The 22,811-nt window shown below is 38.5% G+C and overlaps 1 protein-coding gene across 1 annotated transcript in view; it reads right to left on the bottom strand.

Annotated features, from left to right (window-relative positions):
- Window positions 1-22,811, bottom strand: part of LOC122792857 — a 198,827-nt gene that overhangs the window by 27,662 nt on the left and 148,354 nt on the right. Inside the window, exon 5 of the mRNA XM_044060417.1 lies at window positions 3,518-3,640. Within this exon, the coding sequence (XP_043916352.1) occupies window positions 3,518-3,640 (123 nt within the window). The remainder of the gene's footprint in view (window positions 1-3,517; window positions 3,641-22,811) is intronic.

Below are 22,811 nucleotides of genomic sequence, written 5' to 3'. Positions count from 1 at the left end.
TTTATTTTTGGAAGGGAGTATTGATATTGATAGTTTACACTACTTAACTATGCCAGCACCCATTATTCCAAAATTCTTTGGGACTCCATAGATCCACAAAGACCTCACCAATCCACCTTTTAGACCGATTGTGGATGGTAGAGGGTCTATCACATATGCGTGTGCGAAATTTGTGGATGCTAAGTTAAAACCTACTGTTAGATCTGAGCCCCAAATATGCCACAATTCTTGGCATTTTCTTGAGAATATAAACAAGATGGATTTCGATGACAGTTTATTTGTCACAGTGGATGTTAAAGATCTGTACAACGTTATTTCCCAAAAACTTGGTGTAGAATGGGTTTGAGAATTTCTCCATCTCAGGGGCCTTGACAACGAAGACATCAACGTCATAGAAAGTTTGTTAGAGTTAGTTTTGTATAACAACTTTTTATTTTTTGAGAATCAATTTTTTTTGCAAAAAAATGGGGTAGCCATGGGGGCTCCCTGTGGTAGCAGTTTTGCTAATAGTATGATGGCTTACTGGGAAAGGGTATTCTTGTTTAACAGCCTAAAATTTAGAGAACATGTAACTTGGTATACACGATACCAAGATGACATGTTCCTCATTTGGAAAGGCAAAGCAGTTTTAATTCAAGTACATTAAATCTTGTTTTGGTTTATCATATAATCTGTTGGGGTGGATTAAGTGGACTTTAAGCCGTTCAGTTGCCGTTTTATCTATTTAACTGGACATTGCACATTATATTGTGATGCAGCTGTGCTCCTAATTACCCTCTGGTCGGTACCCTGCTGAAATACCACCATCCCTGCCACAGAAGGCTTAATACATGCAAAAGCCAACTTATTGCTCAGGTTTTTAATCAAGTCATCTACCTGGAAAAGGGTATGTGAAGCCTACAGATCCTTGCATGACGTGGGACAACTATGTGGGTGAACTAAAAGGTTGTGTCCTGCTTCATAGTAATGTTTTGCTTCTGCTGACAGAAAAAGTATCAGAGCGTGGTATCCCAGGAGAGAATGGTTGTGGTGAAACCTGTATTAGTTGTAGCTAGGCAACAGCAATTCAGGGCACTCCCCTGCTTGTCACATCTTCACAAAAGAATTGTGCCCTTTCAGCATCACTGCTTGAGTAGTGTCCAACTGCAGAATACCTGTGTAAAACCTCTTACCTTACCTTCACAGGGTGTACATATTACCTTTCCCTCCATTGTTTGTGCTCTGTACACACATGGACACCTTGGATGACTATTTTCTTGGAAAACATGATGGAAGAATCTGCAATATATATCTGCACAGCAAACAAATAGCATGCAGTTGCATGCACTGTCCCCAGATCTCAGTCATCTGATACTTAAAGTCATGACATGAGTTATGGGAATGATCAGTAACAATGTCATACACCTTCAGACACTGGACCAAACACAGTTTGTTTTGATCAAGGGCAGATCATATTTACCCTAATCAGTGGACCTCATTGAGTGTTGAGCTATGCAATTGATACATGACTACATTTGCAGACGATTGCAAATTAGGAGATGACACTTGAAACCCACACAAAACCAACAATTATCCAGGATGGGCAGGCACATTCAGATGTTGCCAGAGTCCTGGCAAATAGTAAATGTTAAGGGATGCACAATACTATCCTTTTGGAAGTCATCCACCCCTGGAGAATATAGTATTGTCAGCACAATGTACACAGTTGAGCCATTACTCAGGGACATATGGACACTGAGAGTGATCTAGCCTTTGACTTTCACTGGTCATTAAGATGTGGTGATTCATTCAATTTTGTGCAACCTATAGACAAAGGAATGGCATGTAAATTACAGACTGTCACTGTTGTACTGTATTGCACAATCATAACTGGTGTAGGACAAATGCCTGTAATGGACACAGGAAAATGGTAGATGGCTCTTCTCCATCACCACAGCTTGTAGATGTATTAACTGTTGAAACCATGCTGACACTTATCAAGGGTATCAAACCTTTTCAGAGATTAGGGATGCATGAGTAGGCTGAATGAATCTGTTGTCCTTGTTAGCCTGTTATACACATATGAACCTATGGAGCCATGCACCTATAGTGTTGTACCTTCCTGAAGACATTTTTCTTCTCTGCTGACATTCCATCCTGTGCTGTGATGTTACTGAGTTTATTGTCGCTGTGTATCCATAGGTGTCTCACACAGAATCCTGAAACTGAAACATAAACAGGTCCATGAGACACCTTTCATTATGTAAGTATACAGCTATTACAACATCATCCAATGTAAGGTACACAAAATAATGTGGTTTAGTCATTACAAATGGCTGCATACAGTAACTGTCAGTGACCAGTACAAGTGACATGGCAAAGGCAACAATGGATTACACAAATACATAATACTTTATAGATTAATTTCCCTGCATCTATGCTGAAGATGAAAGGGATGTGCCACAGGTATCATTATTTGCACAGGGTGTTGTGTGGGAGTGCAGGAAGCCTAGGCTGACTAAATAAGTTGAATGCATGTGTGTAAGTCAGGAAGGGAAGCAGGCAAGATGGGCCATGGAAATATGCCGTGTGTGTCTGAAGGTGACCTGATTGTGAAAGTGGTGTGTGTGTGTGTGTGTGTGTGTGTGTGTGTGTGTGTGTGTGTGTGTGTATGAACACAGCCAAGCACAGTGCTAGCCCTACATGTGTGTATGTTGGACAGATCTGAACTGTGCATGATAGAGCTGACAGTTCACCATCTCCGCCCCCGAACATGGGAACTGGCTCTGCCAGGAGTTGCACTGTCACCTCCATGCCCAAGGTCAGAAGCCATGCTAGACCTGATGGTGACTGCTGTCTGTTGGGACTGTGTCTTCCACAGGAATGCCCAGGCCATGACCCCATGGCTTGCTATATCTGGTGTGGACAGCACATTCCCCTCTGGAGTGCTGGATGTACTGCCACTATGGGGGCGTGATTTTTCATGGCCAAGTGAGCTCTCAGGAGATGTAGTTGATGACCTACATCCACGAGTCCGATTCTCAACTCCAGCCAGAAGTTCCAGCACAGACAATGTGCATTCCAAGGCAGATAGCCAGCAGTCTATCTCAGACCAGCATCTTTCCACTATATCAGTGAACCGATCCAGGGTATCATCAATGCAGTGGAGGTAGTCATGGATGTCAGACTGTGCTGCATCCATAACCCTGAGCATTCATCTGGAGTTCATTTTGGAAAATGCCTGTGCCTCCATGGTGGCTCAAAACATATGCTGAGTGACCCATAATGAGACACCTGCAACAGGAGGTGGAAGGACAGCAGGCCTCCTACAACACCCCTATCAATCAACCTGTGTGGAACCTCACTAGATATTTGTCTATGGCCAGTATCAACAGTCACTGCAGCTATAGTTGCCTCACTTTCCCTGCTCAATGTCCTCACCCTCTAATTGTCCAATATCTCTGGCCTACAAGGCCTGGGTACATGTAGGCATACAGACTGCATACAGTGATAATGGGGGCAGAAGAGGGATGCAAACCTCTGGGGCAGATTCATCCCCTGCAGCCCGCACCTGTGCCTCACTTTGGGCACCATCCTCATCAGAGATTGAAGAGTCAGTGACATCAGGCTGTGAAGGGGACAGAGACCAACCCCCGGTCACCTGTGTTAAAAAAGGAAAAAGCAGTGCATTAATACATGCTCTATTATGCTCTGCAGTACTATGTTGCAATATATGTTAAGCTGTCTGCACTGTTGTCACTATTACAGACCCGTTTAACCCCCATCCTCATATAGTAGTACATGAGGACATTATTTTCCAACAAGCATCTGTATTTACTTGAAAATAACAGCTTTTTAAACAACAATTTCATCAGCACCAATGAGGTACACTGTTTACTTTTGTCAAAACTCTGCACAGTTGACACATATGGCAATCTGTAATGTTCTGACAGTACTGTCACATCTATCAGTGTGGTCACACCTACAAGGCATAGGTATGACTCTAAAGTGTGTACAGTCAGAAAATATCTGTGTAGTTGCCAATCATGCTGACAGTACATCAATCCAGCCAGCAGGCTGGAGATGACACTTTAGGGAATATGTTGCACTAAATCTACATCTTTAACAAAACAGTGTTGTTCTTACCAGGGGAAGGAGCATGGCCTTATCCGATTCCTGACAATCCTTTGAAAAGTTGAGGGAGAGGTAATGTAAATACCACCACATGTTACACTATAACAGGGTAATATACCCATGTATCTCACATTTACAGTAGCTACTATGCTAATTGTTATGTTGGTCAAACTCTTGAGTATGACATTCAAACTGCAGTTAAACTCCTCCCCCCACCAAAAACAAACACCTGACACCCAAGTAAAACAATGTACACCCTGATACACTGAATGCTGCAGTATTCCACTGCTGATCAAACTAAACATACCTGGATGGTGCTCTGGCATGAAAACTGTGGCACCCACATCCATGACATACTGTGTGATGGATGCCTGGTAGCTGTCATGTGTTCCTTGGTTCACCAGGAATTTCTCAGTGGCGGACGGTAGTTGTTCCACTGCAGGCCATCCACCAGTGGCACCATGATCCCTGGCCACATCTGCTGCTCTTCTGCATGCGGCATTTATCATGTCAGTTGCACGATGTCACACTTGCTCATATGTCCTGTTCTGGTGACTGACAGCATTAACATCACAGACCAGGTCAGCCGACAATGATGCTTGCTGTTCACTGTTTTGCCTACACCTGAACCGCAGGAGTTCATGGTGTTGATGCAGGCCTTCCATGATTATATCATTCTCAGCATCTGTAAAATGGCCCAGGCGTCTTGCATACATTTTTCCTGAAAGGCAAGTAAAGTGATCATGTACATGGGGGTACGCTATGTACAGATACAGCAATAACAGAATGGCTGGCAGTATTCGCTGCCTGATCACTCATCTCATATTTCACAGTGTGCAAACATACTAAGGGTGTGGATGCAACTAGGATACTGTGAATAATCAGCTATTCCTGCTTGTGCCATGGCAGATACTGACGTATGATCACACACCCAACACAGGAGTCCATTGTAGTGTGGCCCCTAGGGGTAAACCACCTGATAATATGTAAAAACAACAGTGCCAAACAAACAGCAGTGTGGTATTACAACCACTATAAAGGGACATTCCCAGGAGACCCTTGATGTACTGTACTTCCTTTGTAGGTGTAGCAAACCTGGAGATCAATGACATGTCATCATTACAGTTCTAAGAAAGGTTTAATGCTGTAATCCCCATTCCCCTTAAGTATGTTCACACATATTCATCATGTTTTACACAAAATGCTTACATACCTAATGGAGTACAATACTACTCTGTTGATGCATGCAGATATACAAAGGTTGTGCCAACGAATTTACCCTGCGAAGAAACTCTCATACACAATGGTTCCCCAAGCTAGCTGTTTGTCTTTTTAAAATAGTTCTCATTACCAGGTGATCTGAACCAATCTGTGCTTCTGAAATGCTAATTGCAGCCAACACAGCTGATTTGCAGTATAATCAGCCAATGACATGCAACCACTGAACAAGATATGAGGCCTACATGTAGATTAGAACCACTTTCTCATATGTTGTGCTGGAAATTATTGGGGTAAAAATATTACATCATCACAGAGATTACTTCCATAGCAGCTACTTTTTACATACACATGTGTGTGCTACAGGCTGAAGCTGAAGCTGATGCTGCAGGCAATAGGCATAGGCAGGGAGTGTGAACACTTTTGAGGACAACAAGCTGTAAGAGTAAGTGTGGGACTTGTGGTTGCCTTGTTGTAGAGGCAGAGCCAGACTGAGAGTACCCATTCCATTGGAAATTAAGGAATGTCTTTAAAGTAAATATGTTAGCAAACAGTATCAGTACCACAATCAAAGACAAAATTGTTGGTGTGTTCTGGAGAAAGGAAAGGGGGTAGATTAACTATTATGTCATGCATTTTGGCAGGTGCCAAGTTATGTGGGCTACAGTGTCATATTACTGGGCCACAATTTTAGTATACACTTCAAAATCCTGTGGGAAGTCAGGCTTTTGCATGACCTGACATTCTCTGCACTTACTAGTGTTGTACTAGGTATAGTTAAGAGTGGTCCTAACTGCAGGCGTTTGCATTCTATTGCTTAGATGCAGACATTCCATCTGTACTGCTTTGGGTGGATAAATAGGCGATAAGACAGACATACACATGACAATTTATAATGTTGATATCCACATACATGTATTTTCATTGGTAAAGGCAGCTGTAGTTGAACCTAGGACCATGTGTACCAAAAAGCATTGCTTTCAAATGCATTTTGCAGACTGAGCTACAGTGTCACTGAAATAATCAGTGTAATTTTACATGTAGATATCATTACTCAGTAATCTGCTGTTACAGACTGCACTTATATGCATACCTCTCAACTGACAGATTTGTACAGAATGTCCAGATATTGCCCTCATATTTTCTATGAGGTAAAAAATTGTAGATCAACACCACGAAAAGTAAAACGAATTTTATTCACAAAATGAGCGCTTTCGCGTGCTTCCAACTGCACGCTTCTTCAGATGAGTATAAAACTTTAGTAAATTCACTCACTATATATACATAGACCTAACAATTACTTAACAAACTAATTGATGCAATAATTCAATTATATTATTCAAATAGGTCAATTAACCTATGTAGCATAAATCAACTTAAAGCTACGATGCGTAATGCAATATAGATATCTTACTTTGCTATATCTTATAGTTCATTACTGAAGCTATTAAATCAATTTAAACATTTATAGCTACTAAAAACTTTAGATAGCCCATTTGCTGGAAAACATATCAAACAAGATAACTTATATTCTACGAACCATGTACTGTGATAAAGCAAGCAACCAGAAATAACATATCTAAAATCTCATGAGTTTTCGCAGCATTGATAAAAAAACAGATTTTATATTGGTTAGTATTAGTTTTAAAAAACATTTACAACATTCAGAATATTTAAAATCAGTTAATTAATTAATATATTTTATCTTACATCTAATTATATAAATAAATATGAAAATATATTTTCTGCCTATTTTTCATAAAACTATAGTTTTCTAGCAAATTAGTGTTAAACTGTAAAGTCTGAAGTCAGAAAATAATGACAGACAATTGAGTTTCAAACTTCAAATCCTTCAGAACAATTCATGCTAAATCAATGCCTGTTAGTTTATCATATTTCTAAGTTTGTAAGAGCAATAGTTAAAATTGTCCCTATTTTTGGGCCTTTGTCCCACTTTTATTTATGGATTTGTCCAGATTTCTTGCTCCAGCAGGTTGAGAGTGGTCTAAATTATAAGCTCGAAGATTGAAAACATCGGACATGATATGGTCGACACCATATGATCGATGTCTTCAATCATCGAACTGATAATAACCCCCCTAAAAATGATAAACATACCCTAATGAGTTTAAGCAGGGGGCAACCCCCCTGCACCCCCCCGCTACTTAAATATACCAACTCAGAGACTGCACTACATTGCAGTAAATGGAAATCTCTCCTTATGGAGATTTCCGCTTACACGTTCGACATTCTCAGCGTTTGCTATTCTCATGTCAACAATATCAAATTCAATATTGTTGGCTTTCAAGAATATAATAGACCTGGTTGAGAGGTATGCTCACATGTATCATTATGTGTATGATTTTAGAGCACTGTATTTCTCTAATACAGTCCCAATTAAAATCCTATTTTTACTTTAATGTTTTAGTAAGGATATTTTTACATGCTGTACATATAATTGCAGGGTTACCTGCTATTACATGCTTCACACACATTTATTGTTATATGTATGGCTTTATAGTGATGTATTTCCCCAGTAGAGTACTAATTACAGTAATCATTTTCTAGCGGCACAATATGCAGCATCACTTAAACATGCTTAATGATGATACCTTGAGAATTACTATGTTTTCATTAAAACACCTGTGTTAATTAGCAGCTGATTGGCTTGGCAGATTGAGTCACTGTTCTGCAGGAGCAATGGCCTGGATTTGAAATAGGGTTCAGGTGTACTTTTTGAATGTGATTAATATTTTTATAAAAGCATATATCAATGTAGCACTATTTAGCATAGCTAAGCGACGCAGTGTGCTGCACCTTGTCATGCAAAAAATCTTTAAAGAAAAGAAAAATGGGGAGATAGGACAGTGGTGAAAAGGAGTGCAATCAGCAGGAAAAAACATAGTGAAAGGCAGGTAGAGATGTGCAGGACAGGTGTAGAAAAGAACCATAGCTATCCATTTCATCATCAGCAACATCTGTCCACTGTGACATATTTTTTAGCTGAATTTGAACTGTCACCCTCAGAGATGGGTGACAACAACCTAACTGTATTTTCAAGCCAATTGGACCAAATTAAGGGTGTCCAGTGGACATGTGTGTGAAATGGAGAGCTATGTATGGGATAATATCTTTTTTTGGGACAAGTGCCCATTTTTTTTTAGGTGAGAGTGGAATGTTGGTGAATGGGCATAGCTACATGTGGGGGTGGAAAGTTGGGAAGATGAGGAATCTTTTTCAGACAGACCAGACAGCAGACAGGGTTGGTGTGTGACACAAGGGGGGGTGAACACCTTGGATGGGGAGTTTGTTGTGGAATCCCAGTCTCATGAGCATCTACATGGTAGCAGTGTGACTCAAGTCCTCACCCATGGGACTGTCAGCACTGCTCCTTCACTGCACCTGTGGTGACAGTGGTAGAGGCTGGTGTCCAGGATGAAGTTGCCCCACCAGGATGGTAAGCATACTCACCATCTGGTGCAGGTGTGCACAGAAAGCTCAGTGAACCACCCTGTGCTTTATACCTGGCAGTTCACCCCCCCCTCTACCTCTGCTCCCAGAGGGTGCCCAGCCCCAGCCCATGGGGTGGAACTATCTGACACCACAGGTAGTGCAGGGGCAGCAGAGGGGGCACCACCAGGCTGCAGCCAGATGTGCTGGGCCACCGTGCTACAGCTCATGGAGGCAGGTAGGTGGGTCACCTGGAACTGGTCTACCTTCTTACTCTGTAGTAAATTAGATATAAACATAAGGTAAGATAAGTAATAACCAAACCGATGTTAGTATTAACATAATGGAAGATAATATTTATTAATCCAAATACATATTAAAGATATTATGAGGAAAAGAACAATAAATAACATAATGCTAAGTATGTTGATAGCAAACCAGTGTGACATAACCCATAAGGCCAATGTAACAGTTAGTTTAAAAGAATATATTAATATCAAACCATAATAATAAATAACAGTAATAAGTTAATACATTTCATAATAATAAATTAGAGAAGATAAGGGATGGGGAGAGAGAGAAAATATACCATTAGTGACCTCACAGTTGATATTACTAACAGACTAATAATGCATACTTCTACAAGTGTGCAGTGTCACTTGTGTGTACAATGACTCCAGTTCATGTATAGATGATGTTACATGTACATAGCTCTCAACTGGTCAGCATGGGACACTGTGGGCGAAAAACTAACAAATGCAGATACACAAGCACAGGGAACTGTTTTACATAGTGTGCTCATGCATTACTACCAAGGTGCTCTGTAAATGGATTTGCCAATAAATTGCATTTCAAGTAATGTCAATTATCTGCTATTCAAGGACCAGACATATGGGTCATTAGTCTTTACATTCAAAAAAATTGTGACAGTTGAGTGGTATGCTCATGTACTCTTTCTAGACTAGACAGCCAGTGATTTCCTAGTTGGCTGCTATGATATTAGAACCCATAAGTTGTGACTCCAGGAAACATGCCCTAAATTTAACAGTTGATGGTATCAGATTAGAAAAGTCATGGCAGTGCATACAGGAATACTTTACACTTACTGGAAAATAGTATTTATCAAGGCACAATCCTGCTTTACACTTTTTTGACATTGATCCTGAAAATCTGGCACTTATACCCATGGATATATGCCCAGAACATGAGGTGCCTTACCCATATACCTTGTTCCTGAAGTGGGAGGAATAAACAACATTATTTGACTAGAAATCACCATCACACAAGCTTGAACCTTACTGTGGGTATTGCACTACAGTTATCGGACAATTTTTTCTTCAGTCTTTATTCATTTCCATTTTACAGTTGACTGGAATCAGATTAGAACACACATGCAGTGAATAGAGCTATACTGCACAGGTATTTGAACAGATTAATTCTCAATTCATAATCCTGCTTAAAATTTTTATTGATAATGACCTTAAAATCTGGAATTTATGCACATGCATATCTGGCCATACCATCAGCTACCTTACCCATACACATTGTTTTTCAAGTGGGTGGAATGTACAGCATTATATGACACAAACTGGCCAGAACACAGACTTGAAACTTACTGTGGGTATTGCACTATATTTATCAGACAGTTTTTTCAGTAGTCTTTATTCATTTCCTTTGTACAGTTGACTGGTGTTAGATTAGAACACACATGCAGTGACTACGAGACTAGTAAGCACTTCTTTGTTTGAAGCAGTACATACCACAGCACCATCACCCTTTCTAATTTATCACTGTTGCTTCAAGTCTAGCATGTACAGCATGGATAGCTATGTCAGACCTGTAAGTAATAACCCATTTACCCTTGTCATTTCCTGAGTGCAAGCTACAGCATATTTCACACAATGAGCACAGCACAACAGTGACTGCTAATCTGGGTAGACTACAACCTCAACTGATGCTTGCAAGTTGTACTATACAATAATGCATGGTTACTTAACTTAACTTGGTTTACCATTTCAGATAGATGCTGACACATAACTATACATATTACATTTCCCAAGTATGTTATACCTGACTGTTAGGACTGCAAACTCTGTAAATATTTTTTTATCTTGACAGTACATTATACATTAGGTTATTGTTTTGCTTTTTCCCTACTCACCACACTCACATCTCATCCTGGCCAGATGCTTGCATTGTGAGTCCTCTCTTCTGCAGCTGTTGTAAGAGAAACAAAGCATTATGCATACCAGTTTTGCAAATATTCAAGTTGAATATGTATAATACCACTGGGAAACATACTTACATATCTGTGGGGTGTGCCCAGCCCATGCTTCTTGAACCTAGATGTCCAAGGTTCCCCTTTTTCTACACTTCAGGTGATCATAGTGGTGATGACAATGTTCACCAATGCAGGGGATACCAGTAGCACTGGTAAGGTCCCTAGCCAACCGATCCCAGGCATCAGACTTACATTATGAGCCCTGTTAATCACCCTTTAGTAGCCAAGGTTCATAGTTTTGGACCAGGAATCCAAGAAATACTTTGGATTCCTGCACACCCCATCTCTGCATCCAAAAGCCCACTCCTTCACCAGCACCACCAGGCATATCAGCAGCCAAGTTACAACTCCAATGAATGCTGTAAAATTTCTACCTATTGACCTTTATATGGGATGCATTCCCACCCTTACTCATCATACTACAACTTTCAAAAAAGCTGTGCATCGCTTAGCATCGCACAGACTCACACAAGCATTATAAGTGAAACTGAGCATTGTGCATATGGAGTGGACCATTAACCATGTTTCAGCAGAGCTGAGTACTATGCAAACTCACATAAACCATTTAAGTGAGGCTGAGCATTGCACAAATGTGGTAGCCCTTTGTCCATGTTTAAGCGGGGTTTAGTACCATACAGCTTTGCTAAATATAGTAATCTTTTATTTTACATTACAGTGATGATTCAGTCAACTGACTCATTCTCAAAACAAGAAATGTAAAGAATATCAATACTCGAGCACAAGACCTACTCTACTATACTTCATCACTCAACCTGTCTAGCCACTTGGATAGTGTAGGGAAGCAGTATATGTTCACATATACTACTATGATCCCTGTTAGTGGTAAGCAGCAAAGCTGCACAGGGTTGCTCATTGCTAAGTAATGCAGAACTACAGCAATTAAATACATCCAGTTTCTATTTTTAGACATATAACAGATGTCAGGTGCATATGTATAAGCACAGCTCAGCATTGTTAAGCAGCATGCCACACTGCACAAATGTACATAAAATTAAAAAAATAATAAAATAAAATAAAATAAAAAAATGCTGTCCTATGCTTACTAGTCCACAAGTATGGGACAGCCTCTGCACTGCTAATTGCACAGATTCAATATCCATGTACCGCTGATCTTCCTCATCAGTGTGCCTTAATTAATATATATGTCTTGCTAATGGGGAGAACGGTGGCTGTGTATACAGATAAATTCCATGAAGGCTCTACTCTGAGACCACACAGATTTTATTGAATCCTGGGGACTCTTTTTTTTGTTTGTTTGTTTGTCTGTTTTTAATGCCAAGTAATAGAAGAATCTTAAGTTCAGGAAGCTAGCGCAGGTAGTGGGGTTGGGGTGGCAAGTGATGGGGTTAGCTGTGTAGCTTTATCAAAATGATATGTATTCTGCCCATGAATTGCTTGAAGTCTCTCAATTTGAGGGTGATTTTGATCAACTAATGTCCCAGCCAAGTGTGACTGCATTGATTACACTTTTTTCAAAACAATTACTTATTAAAGCATGAAATATAATTTTGAAATCTTTCAGGAATGTTACACATACATGACAACAATGCTCTCTCCTTTGTGAACAGGACTATGATGTAGCAGTAATCTATTCTGAGAAACTGAGAAAATAAGTTAATTCTTAGCACACTGCACACTCTTTTGATGTGCAGTCCTTTCTAAAACCTTATGTAGTCAAAAAAGCATGTGAAATGGCCATTAATTTTCTAGCTTAGAGTGGTTTGTTTAACTAGGTATATGGATAATTTGACTCTATTTTTTGAAGATGTTAGGCTCTGTTCCTTAGAAAGGCTTTGACTAACAACTACTATTAAGGGACTTAATATGTGAAATCTAATCTGTTTTATGTAAGCTGGGGTGTATTAGAAATAGGAGGAGTTCCATACCTTTTGTTTGTGTCTTTAACCCATTTTACAGATGTTTAACCTTGCTAAAAGTAACTGGTGTGAAACAGAAAGGTGGTCAATTGGTTTTAATAGTCCTGCTTCACTGCAGGAGATCTGAAATGAGTGTTCAGCTTTTGCAAACAGATACTTTGTGATACAGTAGCTGTTTCTCATTTTACCTGAGAGAAAATGGGTTGGTATTGAAGGTATATGACCAACAAAGCATATATTTGATACTTTTCAAAAAAATATGCTGCTTCCTTTCCTTTTTGAAGTGATGAGAAGTAACATTTTTTTTTGGTTAAGCAAATTAGCTTACTGGATGCAAATTGCCCTTTTCAGTAAATGCCCATGAGACCTATTTGGGTACATGACTTGCTCAGAGTAACATGATACACAAATAGGCAAGGAAGGAATCAGATGCTGTATCTTTGACTAGAAGAAGCATTGCATTGACAACACAGAGCATTAATCCTCTAACTACAGCTCTAATCTGGTATGTGAGTGTGACGCCCCTGCATTGGGCCAGTAATCACGGAGCTTTAATTCTCACCACTGACACTGGAGAGGGATGTTCACTTGGAACAAAAATAGATACACACAGTATTTCCAGATACAGCTGTGTGCACCAAGCACAATTTCCCTTAAGAGCACACGAGGACCACACTCAGTCCAAAGGCTGGGTTTCCCTCTTTCTCTCTTTCTAGGCCCCAAACATACCTCTCAGCCTCTTAGAAAAGTAATCTGGACAAAGCCATAAATAAAAGTGAGAAAAAGGCCCAAAAATAGGGACTTTGTTTAATATTGCTCTTAAAAACTGAAAAATGTTGATAGAATGAAAGGTTTTGCATTACCATGAATTTTCTGATAGATATGAATTATGAAACTCAAATGTCTGCCATTATTCCCAAACTTCAATCTTTTAACAATTTACCACTAATTTGCCAGAAACCACAATTTTATGAAAAATGGGCCAAAAAGATAAGACCAAAATCTGGACATTCTGTGAAAATCTGTACAGTTGAGAGGTATGGCCTCCAGTAAGACTCCCCATGGCACAGCTGTAGAGTTGACTCCTCAGCTGAGTGTTCGAAGCCAAGTCCTCTACTACTCTCTCTTGAAACTATTGCTCTGTGTGTCTGTTCCAAGTAGCTGACACATGCACTCTTTGAGATTTGGTTTTCACACACACACACACGCACAGAGGGAAAGGCTGGCACATATTTTCCATCTCTGCTACCTTTGCCCAAATTATAAGATAGTTATACTGCCACCAGACAGGTCTCTATGGTTCTTACAAGGGTACCCAATTATACTGAATAAAACGAATACTAATACAAATAGTAGTGTTTGCAAAAGGCAGCAAGGCTTTAAGGAGTGGCCACAGTGTGATCAAATAAACATAAGTACTGTCAAGGGTCAAAATATTCCCTAAAAGACCATCCACAATGAATAGTTTAAATATTTTTAATAATAAATAATAAAATAGCATGAAAATGCTAAATGTCTATTTACAATAAATACCAGAGTTTAGTTCACAGGAAATATTAAAAATAACACAGATGGATAGATTCACACAGATACAGAAAAACAGTCCTTAACTAATCTCACTATATTTTCCTGACTGATCTAAACAATTACTATTCCCTGGTTGCTTACTAAAGCAAGGCAAGGTTAGTGGGTGAGCAGTCTTCCTTCTTGGTCAGGTTTCAAAAACTGACCAAATCTCTCAAACGGCTTTGTGCCTAGGCACTAGAGGTTTTTATTTATGGCCTAAACCAGAAAATTTAATTTCAGGCTATTATCTAAAGTTAGCTGGACTGAGAGTAACCTCTTCTCTTTCAGTATCCTCTGTTACAATATATTAATTTCAACAGTTACAATACAGTCTGACATACAGGTGTTTTATTTTAAGTCCAGCAGGACCCTCTGTTGGTACATTTTCAACACAGGCATCTGTATAAATAAGTTTGATGTACAAATGACATATAATTCTTTACAAAACCCCAGCTAGCTATATTGGCATATGTTACACATTCACTGCTTTATTTCTCCTGGCATAGCTGGTAATACCTCACATCATCACAGTAACGTTTATTTCACATGACATGACATGACCTTAACTGACCTAAGGGAGGGGTCCTGATGGAGAGATGGGGTCCTGATGGAGAGATGTGGTCCTGATGGAGAGATGGAGTCCTGATGGAGAGATTGGGGTCCTGATGGAGAGATGGAAAGTCAGCAAGCAAGGGAGTGTAGTAGTGCTGAAATTGAATTCATCAAGTCTTCATGAGTACCTTCGTGAGGTGGACCTTGTTTTTCACAAACTCTCACCAAGGCAAAACTGATATATAGACTATATTTATAGAATATATTATGGACAGAAGTAAATCAAAAATAAAAAAAGATAGCTGGGTACACAAGACCCAGCATAAAAAAGTGCCCAATCCTGGTAGGCGCACTGGTGCCAGGACTGGAAAAAATGACAGTGTAGAATCCTCAAAATATGGAAACAATCCTACAATGGGGCCAGGCCAGGCTCAGGGGGAGGATGGCCCTCCTGTTGTAGAAGGAAGTAGTAGTCCACAAAAATGACAAAAATTGATTGGCCAAAGAAGAAGCATAAAGACGACAGAGTGGACTATTGAGGATAAGAAATAAATGATGTATTGTTATTATTATGTAAAAAGCCCAGAATTTCCAGACACAATATATACAAAATGATAAAAGAGAAATTAGAGAAAAGAAAAATATTTCCGTAGGAAAAACTGTCACAAGCTTCAAAGAAAAGAAGACAAAAGTAGCATTGATCATTGAAATCGCCACACCTAGTGACTACAGTGTCTTGCGTACAGAGAGACATAAAGTCATAAAATACCTTGATCTGCAGGCAGAAACAAGAGCCTTGTGGAAGAAAGATACCCAGACAATTCCAATAGTAATAGGAGCAACTGTTCTTATAAAAAAGAATTTACAATCGTATTTAGATATGTTACCAATTCATGTAACACCGTATGAATTGCAGAAGGAGTCATTACTGGGCACATTGCGGGTGCTGTGAAGAACACTTTTGGATAACGTCAAAGAGTGAAACAATACTAATTTCATGAACTTTAATCACACTTTGACTTAGGAATGGGGTCCATTCCCATCATGGTATTGGAAACCCCAAATGACTTGGAGAAATTAAAAACACCTAATGTGATGTTGACATTTATTAATTATCTTGTGGCAATATTTCTGCATTGCTTACTTATTATCCATCTTCTTAGCTTTTTGCCAGGCAGCATCCCATTCCGTACTCTATACTGAATGGAAAATATTTATCATGGTTTAATTTCTCTAAGTCTTTTGGGTTCTCAGTACCATGATGGGAATGGACTCCATTCCGAAGTCAAAGTATGATTAAAGTTCATGAAATTAGTATTAGTTCAATCTGTGATGTTGGCCAAAAGTGCTCTTCATAGCACATGCGATGTACCCAGAATCAACTCCTTATGTAATTCATATGGAGTTACATGCATCGATAGCATATGTAAATACAACTGTAAATTATTTTTTATGAAATCCATTGCTCCTACTACTACTGGAACTGTCTGGGTATCCTTCTTTCACATTGCCCTCATTTCTGCCTTCAAATCTTGGTATTTTATGACTTTGTGTCTCCCTGTAGGTAACACATTGTAATAAGTGGATATAGCAATTTCAGTGATCAGTATTACTTTTCTCTTCTTTTGATGGACTACTGCATCTGTTTTTCTCACGTCTATTTTTGAACTGTTGGTAATGGGTGATCCGCGTGATATAAACTTCATAATTCTCTATAATGCTTCTCAGCTACTTCAGTATTGTAATGTCTGCGCAATCACTAATGCAACTGTCTTGCCACATTATTATGCCTTTTGTTATACAGGCCTCTGCCATTATTGTATCATACCCAGCAACAAGATGTGCACTTGTTTCTTATTCTGTTTTACAAAACCTGCATTTGTCTTTTTCTCCCACATGTTCAATGAGCTTTGTAAACTAATGTGTTTGTAGTCCACTATTCTGGGCTGTCAAAATTAACCTTTCATCTTTTGGTTTAAATTTGTTTCTCCTTAACAATTCTTAAATCAGATCCAGATCAACATAAGGTTGTTACAGAAGTCTTCTGTAGTTGTAAGTATATTTATGCCTTTTACACATTTCTTGTCTTCTTATTTGATCCTTCTTCTTATATTCTTTCTTTTGTTTTTTGGCACATTCAGTTGCTGTCTGATTTTTGTCTACTTCTGGTTTGACTTCCATTTCCATTTGGCATTATTATTCAGTATTCAAAGCATAATGCTATTTAAACAACAAACAACAAAAAAAGATCCCGTTTCCTGCAGTAATAAATCTTCCATGATCTGATTCTTTTGAGTACATATCTCCAGCAGTCAGTGGTAGAATAGTTATCATTCAAGCAGCAAAATGTTATGTAGCTGATACTAGAGCAGACCTTGAAAAAGAATGTGGAAATACGTTCCTTGGTTAAACAGATGTTTTGCTTCATCTACCACCCATATTGCTCTCAAGAAAATGTACCACAAGTGAGAGTTTTTTCCTGGAAAAAAATGTCTTGAAGAGACTACAAGCTGTAGCCTTCCTTATACCATCCCCATACAATTAAGAGGCATTTTACAAATTCATACACTAGCATGGAAAACAATAACGACAGGAAGATGGGTTGTTTAAAGAATTGCTAATGGTTACACAACAGAACTTATTTATTTATCTATTATTTATTTATTTATTTATTTAAATTTGTTGACCGGGAGTGTCTGACTGGACGTAGGTCCATTTTCAGTGGTGAAAAGCTCCACAGTTAAATAAACAGACAGTAGTTACATTGGATTACATAGCGATTAACAATTTAACATAGCAATTACTTACAGCATATTTACAGATGAAGAACATAGTACATCAGTAGATAACTAGAATCTTTATCTGTGAAGTACATAACAGACATTAACAAATGTTACAATGAGAAGTTCCTGCTGTATAATAAATACTAGGCTTATGAGCATCTGAGCTTGCTATAATCAAGGTAGTTAGTGGAGTGGAAAGAAAGGTAGTGGTTGGATGGGGTGGAAGATATTAGAGTGGGAGTTGCAAGGGCATAGCCAGCATGTTTAGGTGTGCTTTTAGTAAAGTTTTGAAGTGGGTGCATGGTGGTACGGAGGTAATTGTGGGTGGGAGTGAGTTCCATAATTTGGCTATGGCGCAAGCGAATAGTGCTTCACCAGCAAAGTTATTGGCTTTAGTGATCTGCAAGTGATTTTTGTTGCTGGATCTTAGTGGTCTGGTGGTGTGATAGGGTTGGAGTAGATTCTGGAGGGATGGGACATTTAGTGGATGGTTTACTAGTTTGTGGGCGAGTGAGAGTTGATACTACTGAAGGAGGTGAGGGAGTTCAAGTCAGCCCAGTTCAGCGAGTGAGAGACAGTGGTGACTACGGTAGGATGCCCATGTGGCGAATTTGGCGATTTTGTTGTAGCAGGTCTCTAGCTTGTTTAGATCACATTGCCTTAGGTTGGTATATATTGGAGAGGCATAAAGTAGGGTGGAGATAAGGTGGGAATTTGCTATTGAAATCTTTGCTGCTTTGGTGAGAAATTGCTTATTTCTGTATAACGCTCCTAGTTCTTTGTGGACTTTTTTTATGGTCATGGATATGTGAATGTCAAATTTTAGTTTATTGTCTATTTCCACTCCTAGCAATTTGGTGTGTTCAGTTGGGTATATAGTGGTGTTGTCTTTTACTGTGATGTTAAAGTGAGAGTTGTTTTGAGTATGTTTGGTGGGTTGGAAGATGAATAGTTTAGTTTTGTTTGGATTGAGTACTAATTGGGCATCGGAAAACAATGTTTCAACAATGGAAAAGGCTTCCTGTGTGACTTTTTGCAGTTTTGGTAGGGACTGGGCTGAGCAGATGATGGTCGAGTCATCTGCGTATTGTATGAGTGTGCCATGTTTGGTGGCAGAGGCTAGATTATTGTTGTAAACAGAGAAGAGTAAGGGTCCAAGGATGGATCTTTGGGGAACCCCTATGCAGACGGGTAGTTGGGGAGATATATCATTCTGCCATACAACGGATTGTTGGCGGTCAGACAGGTAACTCTGAAACCAGTTGGTGACTGATTGTGAGAAGGATAGGTTATTGAGGACAGATAAGTTGTTTGTGTGGGACCATGTCAAATGCTTTAGATAGGTCTAGGAAAGTAGCAGAGGAGAGATAGCCATTGTTTTTATGCTGAAGGATAGTGTTAGTAAAGGAGAGTAAGGCAGTGGTGGTGCTATGGTTTGTTTGGAAACCATGCTGAGTACTGGAAAGGAGGTTGTTAGTAAGGAGGTAGTCTGAGACCTGAGAGTGTATGCATCTCTCTGGTATTTTGGAGAGTGGAGAGAGAATAGCTATGGGGCGGTAATTGGTTAGTTCTGCCTTTGTGGAGGGGAATTATATGTGATACTTTCCACAGTGTGGGAACGTAACTTTCTGACATAGATCGGTTAATCAAGATGGATACTGGGTAGGCCAGAGCATCAGCTGCGATTTGTAGGTATTAACTTGGGAGGTTGTCTGCTGCTAATTTGGTGGGTTTAAGTTTAGTTAAGAGTTTTTTTATGTTGGAGGTAGGTACAGGAGAAAAAGAGAAGGCAGTGGGGAGATTACTAGTTGAAGGTGTGGGTTGGAGGGGAGTGGGGTTGTGTTGTTTAGCTAATGATAGTATGGTTTGGGTGAAGTGTGTGTTGAATGAGGTAGCAATATTTTCTGAGGAGTGAGGGATGTTAGGAGGAGGGATACTGACTTTACCTGGGTGGAGGATGGAGTTTACGGAGGACCAGAATTGTTTGGGGCTGTGTTGTGAGGAGTCTAGGGCAGACTGGTAGTATTGGAATTTGTCCTGTGTTATTAGATTTTTGACTCTATTGTGTAGTTCTAGGAATTTCTGTCTAGCTGAGGGGGTTTTGGTTTTGCGCCAGTGCTCCCAGGCTTTATCCCTGTTTTTCATTTCTAACTTAGTGGTTTTCTGTAGTCATGGGGAGGGTTGTGCTTTGATTCTGGAAAATCTTATGGGGGCATGGTAATTAAGGATGTTCAGGAAGGTAGTATTAAAAAATTCAACTGCGTCATCTAGACTGAGGTACTTTAGAGGATGCCAGTTACATTCTTTGAGGGATGAGATGAATGTGAGTGGGTTAAAGTTTATTTTTTTACGTATTTGACGGTTGATGGTTTAGCTTGGTATAGGTATTTTTTTGAGTAGTAATTTTGGGGAGTGATCACTGAGGTTATCTGATATATGACTGGGGGCTCTTACTGACTAGTATCCAATCCAGGGTAGTGTGCTTGCTGGAGTTTTTATTTATCCTGGTTGGTGACTGGACTAGTTGGGTGAAGCCATGAAGGTGTACATGATGGGTTGGAATGTTGCCAGAACAGGATTGCCAGTCAATATTGAAATCGTCTAAGATGATAGTTTCTTGGGGGAGATGGTGGGTAGACCAGCTGAGGAGGTTTTCTAGTGGAGGTATGTTTTGGACAGTTGAGAAGTAGCATCCAATTATGTTGATGATTTTGTTTTGGTTAATTTGAGGTTGGTATATATATTATTTCTTCATTGCCTATTTGTGGAGCTAATGATTTTAAGATCTGGATGTTTAGGTGCTGTTTAAATATTATAGCTACACCTGCAACCTGCAACTTCTACAGATTACCTTGTCAGTTTAAATTTCAAATACTCATTTCATCAAAACACACATTTGCTATTAATCAACTATTAGTGATAAAGGGAATACCGTAGGTCTCTTCACCTCAAAGAGGCCTGGGACTTTAGACCACACTTTTCCTGATACCTAAAATGGATAACATTTTTCAGTTCTACATTTTTTCACAGTCAATATTAACATTCAACCAAAAACTCATGTTGGTAATATTTAAAACAGTTCTTCCATTCAGAGCATAAGGATCTCATAAGGTGACATGGGCATAGAAGGTGTGTACCTTCATAGTTCAAGAACACCATAACATAGAGATTTCCTCAGATCCAAGAAAATTCCTTCTCAATAACCGTTTGTGGTAGAGTTATTTCATCTCTCCCATATACCCTTGCCCCTTTTTTCTACCTTCTGTTTTGGAAACATTATGACATTTTCTGTAGAGTGAATGTTTTCTGATTGAGCAATGTTATCATTCTCTGTAATCTGTGTGTTACATAACAAATCAGTATCCTCTTTAGTATGCCTTCTCTTTGCAGTTTAGACATTAATAAGTTTATTTTTCTTCCTTATTATTTTTTGTGAATTTCTTCCTTTCTTTTTTTGTCTTCTACATGCTCTGAATTGTCAGATTGCTAGATTCTTGTATCCTGAATTCTAAAGTTGTTAATTGGTAGTTATCACAGTTAACAGGTGTTAAGTGATGTTTACTGACAATTGACACTTCCTTTCTTAGATGTGTTGTATTTGCACTTTCCCTAATATTATTTATATCATCAGCCCAGTCACTAATATATCTAACATCAGTCTTCCAAGCTGTGCCAATTGCACTAGTGCAATCATAATTGGCATATATATATATATATATATATATATATATATATATATATATATATATAAACAAGTGCCAAAGAACACTAAAGGTGCCAACCATACAATTAAAAAGCAGAGAAGCACTCTAGAGGCAAAAGGACAGCCGACAATATAATATAGAATGCAAAGTTTCAAACTTTAATAGCAGAAAGAAGCAAAAAGCACAAATGACCAAAACACTAAATGCTTAACTGAATTCACCGCATTTTTTGTCTCAGAAACACTGATACTTCTTTAGACAACAAGTACTGAATCAAACCACTTGTTCTTAAAATACATTATTTAATTAATCAATTTGCTAAAATAATTATCACTTGTATATTTTATGTTTCACTCAAACCTTATATATGAAAAGTGAAACATTAGGTTATAGTATTTTCCAATAATACTTAAGACTTTAAATATTTACATGTTAAAATATAAAAACTGTTCAACTATTTCAAAGAAGAAACCCACTAAAATAACATAAAACTGTGCGGTGTTATAAAAATGATAAATAAAATAAACAAAAAAAAAAAATACATATTACATCTTTATTAGTTAAATAAGAGTTTTGCTACCCTCTAGTGACCTATATGCCAAATGGCACCTTAAATACAAAAAAACAAGATGGAGATGAAAAACTTGAATGATTAAAACCTTTTAGGTTAAATCAAAACTCTAATAAATGTAAAATTTTAAAATGTAATGTTAAAATATAAGATATTAAAATATAAACATAATGAACGCCGTAAAGTGCCCTACCTTTGCATAATAAATAATAAATAATAGGACCATAAAATCTAAATACATGGGTGTATCAAAGCTGTATTTATGTACAAGAGTCTATAATTGATATATGCCTGAAAATACCATTATTATAAATAAATACCTCAATATATAAAAATTAGTATTTAAATTCTTTCAAAGTATATTAAAATTATAATCTAGCTGCTCGCAGTTTTAATAAAGGGACTATAGAAATATTGTCATTTAAACCTGCAATCTCATTGCCTGTAAGATGATCTGCCAATATGTTTCTCTGTGTTCTATTTTTCTTCCCAAAGGCCACCTCTAATATTCCAGGGTACCATCTCAAGTACAAAACATACAAATGTTGAACCTTTACAAACCAAAGTATGTTTATATAAAGCATTATTGTGATTTGAACTAGATATACTACAGTAATGTTCATAAATTATCTTTTTAAGGGTTCTTTTGGTTTTGTGCACATAAACAGCCCTGCA

This window comes from Protopterus annectens, chromosome 2.part0 (assembly GCF_019279795.1).
Source record: "Protopterus annectens isolate FY-2018-M chromosome 2.part0, PAN1.0, whole genome shotgun sequence".
NCBI lineage: Eukaryota > Metazoa > Chordata > Ceratodontiformes > Protopteridae > Protopterus > Protopterus annectens.
This window is presented reverse-complemented; position numbering and strand designations above follow the sequence as displayed.